The sequence below is a fragment of the Adiantum capillus-veneris genome, chromosome 1 (genome assembly GCF_014529385.1).
Source record: "Adiantum capillus-veneris isolate H3 chromosome 1, ASM1452938v2, whole genome shotgun sequence".
Classification (NCBI taxonomy): Eukaryota; Viridiplantae; Streptophyta; class Polypodiopsida; order Polypodiales; family Pteridaceae; genus Adiantum; species Adiantum capillus-veneris.
Genome location: NC_140931.1, coordinates 74717807 through 74736428, shown reverse-complemented (window position 1 = coordinate 74736428; position 18622 = coordinate 74717807). Strand labels below are relative to the sequence as shown.

Here is an 18622-nt window from a genome sequence, read left to right as displayed (position 1 = left end):
GACACAACATATAACCCAACCCACAACAATCTACGATTCAACTTTGGATCACATTTGGACTACAAATTCCTTCACTAACATAACAACAGGCACTAACTTCTCATTCTGGTCGGACCACTCCATTATTTACTTGCTCCTCCCACTAAACTCCAAAAACACATTCCAATGCTCCCCTCTTCCTACTTCCTAAAACCACCTCCACAAATCCTTCCATTGGCAGGCCCTCGTGACTCCTCACCTTGTTAAAGTACAAAGTCAACAAGTGGATTCTCTCTCTCTCTCTCTCTCTCTCTCTCTCTCTCTCTCTCTCTCTCTCACACACACACACACACACACACACACAAACACAAACACACAAAGGTTTAAACTTTTTCAGGAAGCAGGCTTCACCTTTTGGTGCTACTCTTTACCTATCTTCTTTAGGAAAGGGATTACCTTTGAATTACCTTCATTGTTGTTTAATGCTCAAATATGGAAGGCGAGCTCTCTCTAGCTACTTAAGCGGAGCAACTCTCCTCACTTAGGCTTGCACCTCTCACTCAATTTCATTCTCACTTCACCGTCTTTTTGCTCTAGAGTCTCTTTACTTTTGGAGAAATAATAAGGTGAAATATTCTTAACATTGTAACTTGAAAAGGTATATCTATTGGCTTCAAAAGAAATAAATTCACTACGTACATAGTGAATACATCTACTAACATAATATTTCGGAGGTAGTAACCTTTTGCACGTGTCTCTATCTGTGAGATGAAGGTTAAATGCCAAAAGTGAAAAAAGCATATGATAAATAGAGAGAGAGAGAGAGAGAGAGAGAGAGAGAGAGGTTACCGAAAGCAACCGGCCATACTCCTAGTGAATAGTGGAAAGAAGCTCTAAAGAAATAAATTCACTACATACATAGTGAATAGTGCAAAGAAGATCTAAAAAAACAAAAACATTAGAAACAAGGCAAAAGAAAAAAAAATGAATCAATTCACACTTTAAAGTCGAACACTTTTTTATATAGAGATGAAAAATCCTTCGACTCTCCAATTCCAATTCCAAGAGGCTTTTCATTTCCTAGACTCACCTTTCACTTATGCATATGAAATGTTTTTGAAAGAATTTTTATTTTTTCGAGATTGGAGAACCCTACTAACTTGATTAAAAAGATGGCTCAATGATCCTAAAAGTGTTTTCAATGAGTGATAGAGTTTTGAATGGTCTACAAGCTTTTATGGTATACGATCTGGATGCATGTGAGTAGATATTAGGCTCTGAACAATCCTTTTCTAGAGTAGGCTTTATGTATTCTTGAACGTTGGTTTGAGTGGAGATGGGAAGCCGTACACTCCTTTGTTTTATCTATAAACTTGTAGATTCTATTGACATTGGGATATTATGAGTGTTATTAGCTGATAATTTTTAGCAGGTTTTAAAATTAATATGTACTAGTTGTTGCTTACTTTGGTCATCAATTACCCTTAAACCCTTTGTACAATGAGAAATTTGAAGTACTTCCTACGGGTGTTTTGACACTTATTGAACATGTCCAAGCCAAAAATAAATAAATTTGCTTGTTGGGATGGATATTTTATTGTATAGGATTTTATAAACAAGATAGATAACATTCTACATTATCCTACCTAGTATGGTTGGCCGTCTTTGGTGGCCTCTCTCTCTCTCTCTCTCTCTCTCTCTCACACACACACACACACACACACACACAATATCTGCTTGTATCTTTGGGACTCCAAGAAAAATAGTTGATCAAGCTGTTTGCAACACGTGGTAGGGGGAGGGGCCAAAATTCCTCCTCGCCTTATATATAACTAGTATGACCGGCCACCTTCGGTAGCCTCTCTCTCTCTCTCTCTCTCTCTTTCTCTCTCCCTCTTTATCGTGTGCACAAGGGTTTCTCTCAGTTTTGGAGTTTAGCCTTCATGTCGCAGATTTTGACACGTGTAAAGGGATCCCCCTTCCACCATATTATGTTAGTTTAGATATAGATAGTGTGTTCTTTTCAAGAAACCCACTATCACAAATATCAGCATGCATCCTTTTTTTTAGCAATGTCCTATTGCCTTGGTACAAACATCAACATGTATCCTATTGCCTTGGTACAAATCCTTCTTCTTAGCATAGTCTTGGCGGCGTGTGTCCACCTCATCATCGCGTCGTGCCTTAATGCCCAAGCAACAGACGTCTCGTCCAAGATCTCCCCCTTTGCCTTTCCATGTTTGCCTTCAAGGTGCAAGTGAACGCGATTGCATCTAGAGAGCTGCCCTCTTTCTGCATCTATTAAAACATCCGAGAGTTTCTTGACCCTACCCAAGTTGGACATATCCCGCAATCAGTGCATTCCAAGAGACGAAATCCCGACACTTGTTGTGCTTTATGAAGTGCACCACATTTGGGATACATGTCCACCAAGGCAGTGCCAAGCACGATGTTTTTTTTTAGCAACCCAGTCTAGCACTATCATTGTGAATTCTTTTACCCATATAAACATCTTGTGTAATGTCACATGCTTTCAAGGTGAAGTGTACATGATTGCATTTGGAGATATTCCCTCTCTCTCTAAATCTGCTGAAAAAAAACTCGGAGCTTCATGACCCTCACCAAGATGCAAGCGTATGCGATTGCATTTGGAGAGACACCCTCACTTCCCATCTGCTAAAAATAGTCGAGATCTTCTTGGTCCTACCCAAGTTAGCGACATCTTGGACAGGAAGCTCCTTTTTGTGCTTTATGAAGTGCACCACATTTGGGAGACATGTTGACCAAGGTAGTGCCAAGCACCACGTTTTCTTTCAACAGCCCCAGTCTGACAACATCATCGGGAATTATTTTGTCCATATCAGCATCTTGTGTAATGTCACATGCCTTCAAGGTGCGATTGTGTTTGAGGAGATCCCTCTCTGTGCATCTACTGAAAACAGCCCAGAGCTTCATGACCTTGACCCTTGCCTTCCATTCCCCCATTAAAGCCCAAGCTATAGATGTCTTCTCGTCGCAGATCTCCCCCCTTTGAATGTGATTGCATCTCGAGAGCCACCCTTGCTTCACATCTGCCAAAAACATCACAAAGTTTCTTGGAAGAAGAAGACAGCCATGTCAATGGGCTGACAACGTGATAATTAATTGGCTAGAAAAGTCCTCCCAATAACAAAAATCCAAGAGCAAACAGATAGTAACTTTCCATAACCAACAAAACCATAAAAGAACAGTGCTAGAATGCAACCTTCCTGAGGACAACAACGATAGTGATGATTCTTATGACACCCCTACCGGAAACTCGGGTCATCACTATCACTAGCAGCTTCAGTAACAACCAAGGAAAGCCAAAAGCAAAGAACAACAAGTCATAGCCAAAAAGTTCAACAAATCAGGATACCAAAGAGATTGTGCGGCCAAAAAGAGGTATGGATCAAGAAGATGAAGATCTCTGATGAAAAATTACAAGATCCAAAACCAAAAGGAAAACATTCAAAGTGTACAAGAACTGCTAAGAAAATAAAAAATTAGTCAAAAAATTTTAAGTTTTAAGTTCCAAAGAAGTTGATTCAAGCAAAAAAAGATCATGAGCATATTTGGATTTCAAAACGATTAAAGTATCAACTTCCAAAGTCTGAACCGTGTCCTCAACCAAGCGCACAAGGGCTGAAGCAACGACCGTTGAAGACTCACATAAAGACAAGGTGGATTCCAAAGAAGTCTCTTCAAACACAAACCAAGCAGGGACAAGTATGGGTTCCCAAACGAGCAGCATTAACGAAACAACCAGTAATCAGGATGAAGTGGGTCCCAAAGGAAACCAATACAACTACTGTCACTACATTGCCGCTTGAATTCTTTCAATCCTCCTACGGTTACAGTACAATCAGAAGAAAGCTCACTTCAAGCCAGAATCTACTATTGCCACGGAACAATGCCAAATACAAAACCCAACCACAAGGCTAAAATGGATCCCAAAGAAGCATCAAATAGATAAGTAAGCCTTCAAAAAAAAATCTCTACAACCTTCAATCAAGCAAGCGACACAGGAGCTTCAACGACCGTCACGTTGCTTAGAATAGGAAGCCTCGACAACAAATGCCAATAAGCAAATTGCTTATAGCCACATCTTGCACATAATATTTTTTTTCTATGCATTGACTCTGTATGCATAATAGGGCTACATTACAAGGCCTGCATAGACACAATTTTTAATTTCTCAAGCACAAGACATACCCTTGGCGATACTCTGTCATCAAGGAGGACTCCAAATAGGGGAGGGGGAGGCATTCTAAATGCATACCTAATATATGAATATTAGAGGGCAATGTTTTGTGATTTGTAATGAATTTTTACGTTTGATTGTGACATTTTTTGACAAAATTCAGAGTATATGCCCTCATAGTAGCATTACAAGAAGAGTACTAGGACAAAAGCCATATATGAGCCCCTAGGGACATGTGTACAATGTACATAGAGTTTAGAATTCTATTCAAATGATTTCACTTTTTGTTGAGCTGATTTTTGGTTTTATTTAGTTATTTTTGAGATTTTCTTGAAAAAAAGGGACAAATCCCTAATCTATGTGCAACACAGACTGAAGAGATGCCTGAGCAATACAAAGAGAAGAAGGTACAACAAAATGACAAAACTTTACGAGGTATGTCTCAAAATCCATATGCACAAAGGGTAATGTTAGAGGTAAGAAAAGAATGCCGATTAGTCTTCAACAACAATATGAGGCCAAACATGACTGAGAATGGTCGTTGACCTGAGATGGCCTACAAGGACAAAGAATGTTGGTGATGTGACTAAACAAAAGCACCCATCAAGTGTTAGTTGTTGATTAGACATTTCATGTGACTATAAGGCCGTATATACAGGAAGTAGATCTTTATACTATAAATCTTCTATCTTGTATGTGACTTAATGAAGCCTTACAAAAAAAAGGGCTGACAAGAGCAAAAGGGGCAGAAATGAAAATTCAATCATCTTTCGTGATAGATATCTGCAGGAGCAACCAGGGATCAAGCCAAATTTTGGTCATATTCATGAGGGTTATTGATACCCTCTCAAGTTTTCTATCCTTCAATTTCACTTTCATCTAATTTGATCACAAGAATGGCTTGTCCATTCACCTCAATATGTTGAAAATCATATAATTTTATCATTTCCCTCTGTAAAGTTTTCAAGTCAAATAGCAGATTATTGAAAGATTCAACTTGAGGTCTTTATTCCTACAAGGATATATGTCATTGATGTAGTAAGGCTCTCCAAGGTTTCTTTATGAACTTTGATTAAACTAAGGACATGAGGTAAACACAAACTTACAAAGACTAAACTAAGGACTTGAGGTAAATACAAACTTAGTCTGCTTGGCTAAACTAAAGACCTAAGATAAACACAAACTCACAAAGACTATAGCAGCCAAAGATACTGACTTATAAAACAAAAACACCAATGTGAAAAATAAATCAATTTTACAGCATTGCTTTGATTGTTTTGTCGCAGCCTCCACCTCCTCGCTTGAGACTCTCAATATTCTTTAATTTCCTTTGTCTTTGTCTAAACCCAAGCTCTGTCCTCTTTCTTCTAACTGTATTCAACAATGTCTATATGTTCTTTACTTTGTCCTTGCTCTCTTGAAGTTGATGATTAAGAGAATCCTTGAAATGTTGTACCAAATGGTTCTCCATCTTAAGAATGTATGTTTTTGCTATAAGGTTTTGTGTATAGCATAATAGCCCTTTCATACCATGTCCTACAATTATCATCAATGAAGAGAAATTAAAAAATGGTGGGCTTCATTTGGTGATGGGGTCCATCCGATACAATCTACCATTTGTCCACAGGTCAATGTGCTTCTTTCCCTTTGATCTCATTGCTTCAATGGTAGAAGGAGAAGTTTCACAAACCCTATTCAACATGGAGATTATAGATACCTCTCTTCGTAAGATTCATGGTTAAAGCTTGGATATGGGGAAGATGATGGGTTGGATATGGTGCAGAGAAAGGTGTAAAGAAAGGAAAGAAGGAACATGAGGAAATTTGAAATTTGGACCAAAAAAGAAAACGAATGCTTCAGGAGGAAGAATTTTTTAGAAAGGCACACATTTCAAAGAGATTTGAAAATGACACTACATGTGGGGTCCCAAAAAGTGACATCCGGTGCACCCAATAAAAAGGTGGAGTTTTCTCCCCAATCTTGGGTTTTTGAATTTTTAATTCACATTCTCAAAAATGAAAAGCATTTTCTCTCTCTACCATTTCTTACAGGGCTTAAAAAGGCCCCTAATGATTCTTTTTAGGTTTGAGAAGGCCAAAGTGAGAAAGATTTTAGTGTGTCCATGGCAAACTGTATGTAAGAGAATAGATGGATGAGAGAGAGAGAGAGAGAGAGAGAGATTGCATCATTTTCTTAAAACTTGGAAAACCAACACATAAGAGATAAATTGACTATATTTGAACATTTTCACACTAATTTTTTTAAATTTATGTATGTTCTCATATTCAAATTTAACATTTGAAGGTAAATCTTAAAATTTGTTGGTGGGATTACACAACCTGAGTTTTTTTGGAGCAATGCTCTCATATAGGCCATGTTCCCTCGTTTTCCTACGATTCTTGGCAATGAATTAACACTCATTTCATAGTAGACAAGCATGTCAAAATCGCTGGAAATTTTCCTAGAGGCTCATGAATGTTATGGGCATCTTTTGACATATCTAGAGCTTGGTATGGCAATTCATGTCAGATTCATAGCTCAAGTTCTAGGATTTTTCCTCTAGTATGGAGGAAATTACATATTAAGCTCAAGTTTTAGGATTTTTCCCTCTAGTATGGAGGAAATTAATATTCAGACACAATTGTGTGAGAAAAATTACATTTGGATTCTTAATAAATACCTTCTTTTTAATGCTCACGTACAAAATTACTACCCTCTCAAGAAATCATCCAACAAAAACTTGGAAGATGCTTGCTTCAATGGAACCCATGAAATATCTAGTTCACCTTTAGCAACCCAAAACAGGGCTAGAATATATGATACCTTGAAGGAGCTAAAAAGAGGCTTAATATGTATAATGCTCTTGGGGCACCCTATCCTTGCTTCCTCCCATCTTTTGATCCATTATTGAAGCTCTCCGGAGACATGGTTTTCACACTATTAAAGATGAAATGAATGATACAATATCATGAGTGTTGGGTCCTGTACATCAAAGAACAAGAGAAAAGTTGTTGGGATGGAATAACTACAATGGAATAGCAAACTTGAGGGTTGTAACCCTAAGCTTTCATAAGATTGTGTTAGTGCAAGGGATCATTAATTTTTTTGCCTAACTATGTAAGATTTCGGCCTTTTGTTTGCATTTGTGCAATTTAAATTTAATGAGACACCCCATTCCTAGAGGGTCTCATCGCAATTACGTAGGTTGAATGCCTTTTCCATGGCAGTTACAGATGTATAGTCTTGTCACTACTATAGTCTTACAGATGCAGTGCACACAAAAATCTTCTCATCTACATAACATGAAAGTGGATGTGAATATAAAGTTGTGGCCTAAGCATAGAGAGCAATGCATTCAATTATGCCATGAAGTAGAACACAGTTTTTGGTCAATGTGGATAGTAAGAGCTTGCAAAGGTGACATTTATCCAAATTGAGGGCTTTCCATGGGACAAGTTCATATCCTCCTTTTAGGGAGCCCACAATCATCAATCAATGTGGCCCACTTCATTTTCTAAGAGGCAAATAGTACGTGAGGTCTCTTCGTCCACCTTGTTTTCTTTTGGCTTACATGACATTTCTAGAAGCTCCAACCTAAACACGGAAAAACAACAGAAAAGAATTCAGCTTGCAAGTCGATTTGGTGGTTGTAGACGTGAAATTAGGCTTTCTCTACTCTACTATAGCTCTCTACCTTTGTGACATTCATCACTGAACTTTGCTTTTTATGGAAAGTTAAAACCACATGAAGGTCCAATTCCCTATACTTGCGTGCAAATTGTCGTTGGAGACATCCGGTTGAAATACTGCCTCGCGTCAAATGATGCAACAAGAACTTTCAACAAAACTCTCTTCTTGTTAATCTCTTCTCACCAAGGGTTGGAAATCGTCATAAGCTAGAAAGTGGTGAGGACTAAGTTTGTGCAAGGACAACATTGAAAGTGCAAAATGCAAGGGTGGTGAGGACACCTATGCATGGGCATCATGAGAGTGAGCAGGAGTACCATCGATAGTAAAACATGTGCAAATCCTACTAATTAATAGGTTTGCTAAGCAAGTAGATGTCCGAAATTTTAATATAGCAAATTTGGAGCATTCTAGTGATTTGCTTACATATGGAAATACGTGCACACACAACAAACATGCATACACACCTATACATAGCCCGACAAAGTTATTCCCTAATATCGAGAATAAAATATCGCATTGAGAGCGTCTCTACTCCACACTCTTGTTAGGAAATCAAGCATCATCCAACTATGGGGTACCTCCTTAATATAATGCATCAATGTGTGGCTAAGAACATGTGTAACTAATGTTAGTAAAGCTCTATAGCTCTTAAAAGATGTACTCCAAAGTTAATTTAACTCTCTTATGTTGAGTCAACTAAGCTCTCCTCTGTTCGTGCTTCTTCTCCCATCTCTCTGCATGAGGCCATAAAGGCCATAACAATTCTTGATCCTGCCCACAAGCCTGACTCAATCAAGGCATAATATATGTTCCACATTAACAAGAAGTTGGCTACCACACTTCACAATTTAGCAAACAATGCTGGCATAACGACATCCTAGTACATATACCACGAGAAAGTTTTTTTCATAAACTATGGAAGACTTAACATTACTCACTCAGAGAGCAATACTGCTCAATTCAAGCGAAAGATGTTGCATTCATTTGTAGCTCCACAGAGAGAGTCACAACAAATTCATCGCAACAATTCTCTTGTTGTTAACCATGATGAACAAAAATGGTTCTCTCTCTCATACACACGCACATGGGAACTTGAAGGTTTTCATTAATCTTGCAAAGAATATATGTACACAAGATATAATACATGTGCAAACAAGGAGACTAAAACAAAATGTACAGCTTACAAATCAGAAATGTCTGCTCATGGATTGCCACATGCAATAGGCACAAACAAGCTTTTGAGAGATATATACATACACAGCAAAAGACAGGCTCATGAGGATGACATCGCGAATGTCGCCTTTCTCACGAGGTGCCATATTGCCAACTAGATCTTGAAAGAATAGGTGAAGAAATCCTAATTTGTGGATGACCTTTCCTTTGGAAGAAGAGTCTTTACGTTGATCAGATGAAGGCTTGAGAGATCCTGTGGAGTTGGTCGAATCTGCAAGTCTGTCGTCATCGCGGGGCAAATTTTCCTGCGGTGGTGGCGGATTCTTGTGGGAGGAGAGGACGCATGATATGCACAAAGAGGGTACCTGCAGAATGAGAGAGTAAGGAGAGAACACCTGCGGGGAAGGCCGTTTCTGAAGCGCAACAGAGAAAGAAATTACCTGGAGAGAGGGCTTTCGCTGCTGAATAGAGAAGAGCGTCGATGCTGCGCTTACCCTGGCCGAAGAAGAGAAGAGGTTCCGTCCTCCATGGCAGCAGGCTGTGGCAGCAGCCATCACATACACACACGGCAAGTGGAAGGAGATGAAGAAGAGCAGAAGAAAAAATGAATAGAAAACTCTAAGCGCTCACCTTCACTTGACATATATCTAGTCCGAAAGTGTCCTCGCCCTTTTTGCCACGTCAGCGTCCACGTTGTAGGTTTTTCAATTGAATCTAACACTTTTCTAAGGACGCATCCGCACGGGCGGAGATAGAACCCCTCCTCATCAACTATTTTGTCTGTAGCCAGCTAACATGAAACCCAGATGTTTTCTAAGGGTGGGGCCACTGTTAGAAAAAAACCAGGGTACAGTGTATTTTAACCGGCTAAAATCATAAAATCCCGGTTAGATTTTGAGCTTGCCTTCAAGAAAACCGACAAATTTACACAACTTTTAGTGTGAATACCGGCAAAAGCTTCAAATCTTGGCCTAAAAACCGGTATAATTTCAAGTTTGCCCTTATTTTCTTCGGTTAGGAAAAATGTATTTTTCTAGCCCTGGGTGGGGGTAGAAGTCTACAGATTCCAACTCTGCCGATTTCGGCAGAATTAAAACCACCAGGTAGAGTTTGCTTACGCAAGCGGGCTGTGAATTTGTCCTAACTCCCGATCCACCCACCCCCCATACACACACAAAAACAAACGCTCCTTGATGACAAATGGATCTCTTTTGCATGATAGTATTTTGGTCACGTGTATCTTGTGCGTGCACATGCGTGTGGGTGTGTTTTGCCTCTGAGAATAAGAGCAACAAATAAGAAGAGAACTTTTAACATCATAGGAACAATCCCAAGAGACCTCAAAGATCTATCAGACCATTTGAACTGAGGGAGTGTGTGACTGATGGGTAGCTCAACATGTCACATATAACAACTAACATGAGTTATGTTGTGTCATATGCTAACAAAGATTGCAAGCTAACGATCTTTTAGATAGTCTAATACACTTAAGAGAGATTGCAAGCTATGTCAAAGATGGTCTTTTGGTAGTCTAATTTGCATTGCATTGGTCATTTATATAGAAATGTAAGTTTTACTTGGGAGAGGCAGTATGAGAGCTTAGGCACATGATTGACTTTTTCCTCTGTGTATCACTCTCAAAACGGAGGGGCAAAGTCATATAGCTAACTCCACTACATCGGATCTGTTGAGAAACTGTGTTGGTGAGGTCGATCAACAAAATCAGTGGGAAAAGTATTTCTCATTAGTAGAGTAGGGTTATGACAACACAATGCATGTTTACATTGGTAAGTGCCATTTGAGATTGTCAAAGGAAGATCTAAGGTGCCTCCAATCTTGAGGGCGATAGTAAAACCTTCAAAGCCCTTGCTATAAAGATAATAAGTCGGTCTTTCTCAAGTTCCCAAAGGCTCCCTTATGACATGAACTAGGGTAAAAGCCCCTTCTTAAGCACACTGAAATCGTGTGGGTACTTGCTGGAGCGACCTCTGAAGACACTAACTGGCAGATGCGCAAAAGATGCAGCGGATCATCCTCTCCTTGCAAGCTAGGTGGTTTCGCTTGCGGTGGAGGATGGAGGTTTTGTGATAGCAGTTCACATTTCCCGATGCAAAAAAAGGGGAGATAATTGATTTAGTACACACCTGAGTCATTTACAGGACAGCTACGCATTTGGTTTGGTCCAGCCTCCCTGCGAATAGGAATGCTCCAGCTCGAATTTCCTTGTCCACTAATTCAAACAAAGGCAGATGCTTGCTGGAGGGTGGTATGTTTTATAACAGGAGGCCTGTCCGCGTATGGGGGGCTTTTACCCTAGCAAGGAGTCACCAAAAGTAAAGTATCATGCTACGCTTGATGTCGTTATTATGGACCTTCTCAAATTTTATTGGGATCAATGAAAAGGCTTACAAGATTAAGTTGTCTCCTACGTGTCGAATTCACAGTCGTTTTCATGTGAGCTTGTTCAAACCTTTCAAGTGTATTCCTTCTACGAAACCACTACATAGCAACATATCCAAATGTCTAAGACATTGGCTCCACTTTAAATTTCCATTACATAGAATCTCCCAAGATGCTTTAGCATCTCCAATTAGCATCTCCGTTCAACTCACAATTTAAAACCAATCCTAATGGCTAGGATTTGACCTCAACACGTAGGGAGTATAAAGTTAAAACTTAACCACTAGGCTATTCGCCTATGCTGCCCTTAGGGGTTCCCTTAAGCACTGAAAAAAACAATACTCCCCTGCCCCCCCCCCCCGGGCGGCCCCTCTTACCCCTGGCGCCCCCGTCCCCGCCCCTTCTCCTTTCCCTTTTTTTCCCCACCCTTCCCTTTTCCTTTCTCCCTCCTCCCCCCAAACAATTAACGGCTTCGCTCAAAAAAGTCATTTTGGGCAACTAATGGGCAACTAATGGGTAAGAAAGTAGGTATTTAGTTAAATATAAAACTATCCTTTTGAGGATGCTACATGGATTATGAAAAAAAAACATCCATGTTTCTAGTTAATGCTTATATAATGTTTGTACAAATTTTAAAGAGTTATCTATATGTACATGTTATGTTTAATTGCAATAAACTATGTCTCTCAAGCATTGCATAGGCTGACATATACCTATGGTGGATTATGTCTCTCAAGCACTCGATAGCCTGACCATCTATTTACAAAATGATGTCTCTGCTACAAAGTTGGATCCGAAAGTAACAAATTCTCACATTTCCTTAATACCTCCATACTTAAGAACGGCTACGATTGAATGGCAAGGTAATGTCATAAAAATGGATTGCCTAATGAAGGGAAAAAACCCCCACAACTTATTTATTTCATTCCATGCCAGCAATGAGATTAGAATGAAGGAATCAAGCTAAAACAACGACCTTTTCTTTCTTAGTTAGAAAGAAAAATTACTTAGAAATGCATGTTACGATATACATGTGGTAGTGATGTGTGTGAACACACTTAAAATCGTCAGGGGGATTTTTGTCCTCACTAGGAGTTTTTTTTTCCCATGCATTGTATATACACCCATCACTCTAGGGCTATCAATCTTTTTCATTGCACGCTAAATAATACACTCTCTCTTGTGTGCCTTGAGCTTTTTTCGTCTTCTCCAAGCTATGTGTGTTTTCCTACAACCCTAATTCTAACAATTCGTATCAGAGTAGATTCCGTCCTCTCAGGCTTAGTCGACAAATGGATCCAACAAAGAGGGATCATTTTCCTCTCCCATTCCAAGACGAGATTCTCAACGAGATAGTATGTCATGAGCGCTACACAGTATGTGATGGCTACTTAGGCTACTTCCCGATTAGCATTGCAGAAGAAGAGTAAAAAAAGACAACTTTCATAACACCATGGGGATGTTTTTCTTACTGAGTGATGTCCTTAGTCGACAATGGCTCGAACACACGCCTGCTCACTTTCTCCAATTTCTGTGAGATTTAGCGAGCATCAACGGGTTGACAAATACTTTGGGAAAGCTCGTAGAGCATGGTCTGCTCAAATTTCTTATTCAGGCTCATTTCGGCCTCCGTTACACTATAGGTGTCATAAAATCTAATATCTAACCATACCCAAATGATTTTCTCATATTAAACTGATCATTTAATGTGGGAGAATAAACGAGAACAAGAGTTAGAATATAGACGTGTGCTTTTAGATGTATCTCAGCACAAGACCAAAGGTAATGGGTCCAAATGAGAGATGGTATAACAAAGAGCAATGCCAATTAATGGGGCTTAAAAGACCTTAGGGTTAGCTTGATTAAAAACCTCCAAAGGTTTGTGTACAAGTCCTTAGACCTTAGGTTAAGCTAGGCTTATGCTTGAGGTGCTTGATGATTAAAGTCCATAAGATGCTTGATAACTAAGATGCATGTAACATTTAATGGCCTAGTAACTTATTTGTAGCGAAAAATAACATGAACATAGTGAGCATTTCATTAGAATAGGTTACTAATGAGCATAACAAGAGTGCTTGGGTGCAGAGAGCAACAAAAAGCATAACACCTAGTTAGATAAGCATGAACAATACTTCAAACGAGAAAAAAATTAATCTATTGACAACAATTGAGGACCGGATTTACATGAAGCCGGTCCCCCCTCCAAAAGGCTTTGTATTATAGGTTTCTCCCATCAAGAGAGACATTTTACAATACAATTCTTTGTGTTCCTTCAATACTAGCTAGTGCAATGAAGATGAAAGATTCAAGCACTAAACAAAACACTTATAAAATACAACATCAATTTCCTCACGGTCTCAAACCCAAGACCTCACACATGTTCGAAGATGGTGAGAGCTAGCGGGGTATGAGAGTAGATTGAGAGGAAAAAGGAGGAGTTTTACGAGAAAGATGTACATCTCCTCACATAATCACTCATATTGGCATAGCATAGCTTAGTAATTAGCATGGTAGAGGAGATGAGCATGCATTGAAGCTTGGCTCTTGGTTGGATTTGCATCACAAAGCCAAGAGTTGTTGGTGTAGGCCTCCCTTCTCACAAGCTTGGAGTAGGTGATAAGCTTTCCATTAAAGCTTGAGAAGAAGAGAGAGAGTCTTCTTGCTCCACACATGAGATTGTGTGAGTGTGTGTGTGATAATGTCTTGACAAATTCATCCCCCTCTCTCTCTTGGTCGACCCCTCTTGCATTTTACTCATGCTAACACCCCATTGGACCTCTCCCAGCTTAGCCAATGAAAATTAAGTAGCATAAGTGATAGCCTTTTGACATGTGTCCCCCTTTCCCCTTTTGTGAGAGCTTTAGGTAATTAATTAATGCAACTAAACTCTCATCGGACCCCTTTGTCTCCTGGCCAATAAGAATCAGGCAAGCCATTGGGCTGCTGAATGCTCATTGGACCTCTTGGGAGACTGTCCAATAGTCTTCTAGAGAGCTTAATTCTTATTTTTTTTAATTAAGTGTTTTTAAATTTAAACTAGATTTACTCTAGTCTAATTTTCATTGGTCCACCTCCATGGCTATCCAATAGGATTTGAGTACACCTTTGTGGGCATTTGGGCTAGGGAGCTAACATGTGTCCCTCATTCCCTTTATATCAAGGAGGCTTTGTGGTGTGTGTGTGTGTGTGTGTGTGTGTGTTTCTCTCTCATCCCCTACTCGGAAGGCTCGCCCCCTCCGTTGTAGGATTCATGAAGACTTTTGGTACACACACATAGCATCTAATTTTTACTAAGCTTTGATCATTGGACACAACCTTTGAACTTTGGAACCTTAGCATTTTGGAAGTCTTAATGGGCTGAACCTTAAGGTCTTTAAAGTCCATTGTTGCACATTGCTCTTTTGCAGATGGCCCCTCCTTTGTGTGGGTGTCTGCCGCACGTATCGAAGCAAGGGACTTGCCTAACACTGTGTGGGAGCCGCAGATGGCTCCAAGCACGCAACTAGCCTAAACTAGTAAGCTCAAAGATGACGATGGTGTGTCACTCACCGCTCTACGCTTGCTGTCGTGAAGGATTCCTTTCCACAAAGAAGAGGGAGCCACCGTTGCGCCGCGCTCAACCACCTCGCCGTCGTCGTGCCCCCGTAATGCTCAATCACACACACACACACACACACACACACACACACACACACACTCTCTCTCTCTCTCTCTCTCTCTCTCTCTCTCTCTCTCTCTCTCTCGCTCTCTAAAGCACACACACACTAATACACAAGGGAGACGGAGAAGGAGATGGAGCAAGAGCACTCTTCTTGCAATGCAAAAATGAGAGAATAATGTATTTTAGGTTTAGATTGACTTTTATATGGGCTTGCCCGTTCACATTTGGGCGTCCACACTTATCCTATCTTACCCAAACATTATAGGTTTCAGTTTTAAAGTGCTCTTCTCATCGGTGATTACTCTTATCCATTCCTACCCGACCGACAAACCCGACCAATAACATAATACACTTCTAGTGGGTCCGACAAGCCCGGCCCATGGATACATAAAAGGTGGTCGCTTGGTGGCACCAATGGTTAACATGCCCCCCCTCTTGAAGTAGATTCCGCCCTCGGAATATAACAGTGCAACATCAGGATCCATGATAGGAGTACCTATAGGCAGAAGAAAAACAACATTGTGAAAGCTCAAAGGAAGCATGTGCAGGCGTGCAATAAATGAGATGCATACATGATATTCTAAGAAATGCAAAAAAAAATCATGAATTGTAACATTGCCAACTAGAACAAGCGTAGTACTTGAATGAAATGCATTGAGTTAAGGTCTATTAGGTTGACTCTAAGAGAAGTACACAAGAGCTGAGGCTAGAGTAAGTACTAGATTGACCAACGTTAATTAAAAAATATCGACTAAAGAGTAGTAAACCCTAGGAATGCTCTAAAGACTAGTGATCTTGTCACTTATATCACTTAAGTGTGATCAACATAAAATACAAGGAAGTTTGTGTTATTTGCTTTCTCTTTTTTTTTTGTTTTTCTTTTTTCATTTTTTTCTTTTTTGTTGTTGTCATAGTTGTTACAAGTAGCTGGGGGACTCGAGGTCTCAAATATCAGCAGCTAGGAGACTCAAGGTCTCAAATACCAGCTTGAGCATAAATTAGCCGAAAGACTCGAGGTCTCAAATACCAGCTTAACACACGGACTTCCACAACACAAGTCACACTTAAGTGGAATAAGCTAGAGAAAACTATATCCTCATAACCTAAAACATTACTAAAGTTACTACAATTAATAGACTATTTAGGAATTAAAGTCAACAATTAAGTGGCCTAGTTTAGCATAAGGTCCTGATACCTACACACAATGTTTACTAAGAAGGTCACTAAATGATAGTCATCTTAGCCTAAAGGGTAGGCTTGTGCAATGGGAGAAACACTCTACTAAGTATGGATCAGTCGTGGTCAAGAGAAGTATCACCCATTCTAACTCCTCGAAATTCCTCTCACATGCTAGCGTACCTATCAAATCCCATTCACAGGCAAGCACCGGAAAGACCATGTGAAACACTTGTGAAAAGTAACGAGGGTACCTCTCACCCAAGGCGAGAGTGGATGACTCTAGCGTACTAGCCATATCTGTACCCACAGATAGATGAAGGTTAGAGTGCAAATATTACAAGGGTCGTGTCAAAAGGTCGGGCCCTTGTGCATAATGTGTTTATGATTTTGTGCTATGTATAGAACTCGTAGGTTTCTAGATTTTTTTTTGGGGGCTCTAATTTCTTATCTTTTTTTGTTTGTATAAGGCTTTATATATACATTCCCTAAGATAGGGAGATTGAGAGGTCAGGGAGGAAGATTGAGAGGGAAGCAAGTGAATGATGGATATCAACAAACACTCCCCTCAGACCATACCTTTTGGAATGATGTCATCACCTTTTGGAATCAATTGTTCCAAGTTGTTATGGGTGAAGGCTTTAACGAATAGTTTTCGACCGCCCTATGCGTTTCATCTAGTTGCAAGGGTGGTAAGGTACTCTCCCATGATTTTGTTTGCAACGTTGTTGTAGGTGGTGAACTTATAACAGGAGGTGCAAACTCTTCCTTGTATGTATACAATGGTAGGTGGAGGTTGTGTTGAAGCTTCTATTTCCGTATATGAACTATATGAAGAGCAAGAAGCTTCATTTGAATTCCCTATTCCTGAGCTAGGTGGAACAAATCGTTCTTTCTTCGGTACCCAAACTAGCTCTGGTGCGGGTGTGTGAATTTTTCTTTTCCACGATCTTCAATTCGCTTTTAAGCTACGAGACTGGGCTCACATTGGTCAGGTGACAAGTAGGAGCACAATTTACGTTTTGGCACCCAGATTTGATCATTTCCTTCATAGTGGCCTTGCCAGCTTCCAATAGATTTTAAGGAATCCAACACAATGTTTCTTTACATTTCTTGGGGCGAGTGGGACGTCTCGTACCAGGCTCATGTCTTTTAGCACTAGCTATGGTCGCTAAAGAAGCTTTAGGGATGCACTTGTATGTTTTCTTTGTTATATTAGATGGGTCTTGTGTGTCTCAAGCTTTAATTCAACTACAACAGTTGAAGCTCTAGAGTGTTGGGCTATGGGGACAGATGGTTCAACCTCCTGGACATGCAATGTTTTGGGTTTTATTTCCTTAAGAGGCAATATCTCAGGGACTATGGCTTGAGTGACAGGGTTAAGAGTTGGTTTCTGCGTTGTCACACCTCTAGTCCCCCAATCAATAGTGCATTTGATGGCTATCATCCACGTGCATCCTAGGTTTATATTGCCCTCCATAGTTCCAGCAGGCATGACCAAAAAGTCTTGAGCTACAACCCCATTGTCATAACTGACTGAAGTGTGCCAGATTCCAAAAACCGTAATTTTTTTCTTGTTGACACCCTTAACTTGGATAATACTCTTAGATAGAGGTGGATTTTCCAATTGACACCATACTCCATATGACAACAAATTATACTTAGCACCCGTGTCCAATAAGGCGTTATACAGTACTTTTCCATAGGCGCTATTTAGTTCAATTGGGTATCGTAGAGGTGTATCAGAGTCTGACCAATATCCTCTATTTCAACGTGGAATGCATGTGTAACTCCGAGGTTGGCCTCTTGTTGGCATCTTATGCGTTGTTGTCGCTCTTTAGCCTCAGCTTGAGCTTGTATCTTCTTCAATTCTGTTTGTGCCTTGGCTGCCTTTTTTTGATGGGTGGATCATAATATCTTTTAAATTTTCTCCCATTGAGGAATCCATTGGTTCCAACTCCATCAAGAGTCTCGATACAAATGATCCCTTGTGGGGTGATTTCACATACTCTATATGGTCCTTTTCCCGCACTCCATACATAAGAACTTTATCACCAACATTGATATCCTTTTTCTTTAGATGACAATCAAACCATTTCTTCCTCCTATCTTTCTCCACAAGTGTATTTCGCATAACTAATTGCTCTCTTCATCTAGCCTTTCAAGGATATATAATCGCTCAACTAAGGGGTTACCATCCCAACTTTCTTGAGAAGCTACTCAAAGACTAGGAATGACAAACTCCCATGGCATAACTGCTTCTTGGCCATACACCATCTTAAACGGTGTGCAATTAATAGCCACTTTGTAAGAAGTACGAT

General features: G+C 39.9%; 1 protein-coding gene across 1 annotated transcript; it reads right to left on the bottom strand.

The window, feature by feature from the left end:
• Positions 1–8976: 8976 nt before the first annotated feature.
• LOC147464981 (RNA/RNP complex-1-interacting phosphatase) lies at positions 8977–9677 on the bottom strand. The gene is made up of 2 exons (XM_086510592.1): positions 9505–9677; positions 8977–9429 (listed from the first exon to the last, which is right to left on the bottom strand). The coding sequence occupies exons 1-2, from the start codon at positions 9616–9618 to the stop codon at positions 9079–9081; spliced, it is 465 nt and encodes a 154-aa protein (XP_086366718.1). The 5' UTR covers positions 9619–9677; the 3' UTR covers positions 8977–9078.
• Between the last annotated feature and the right edge of the window lie 8945 nt (positions 9678–18622).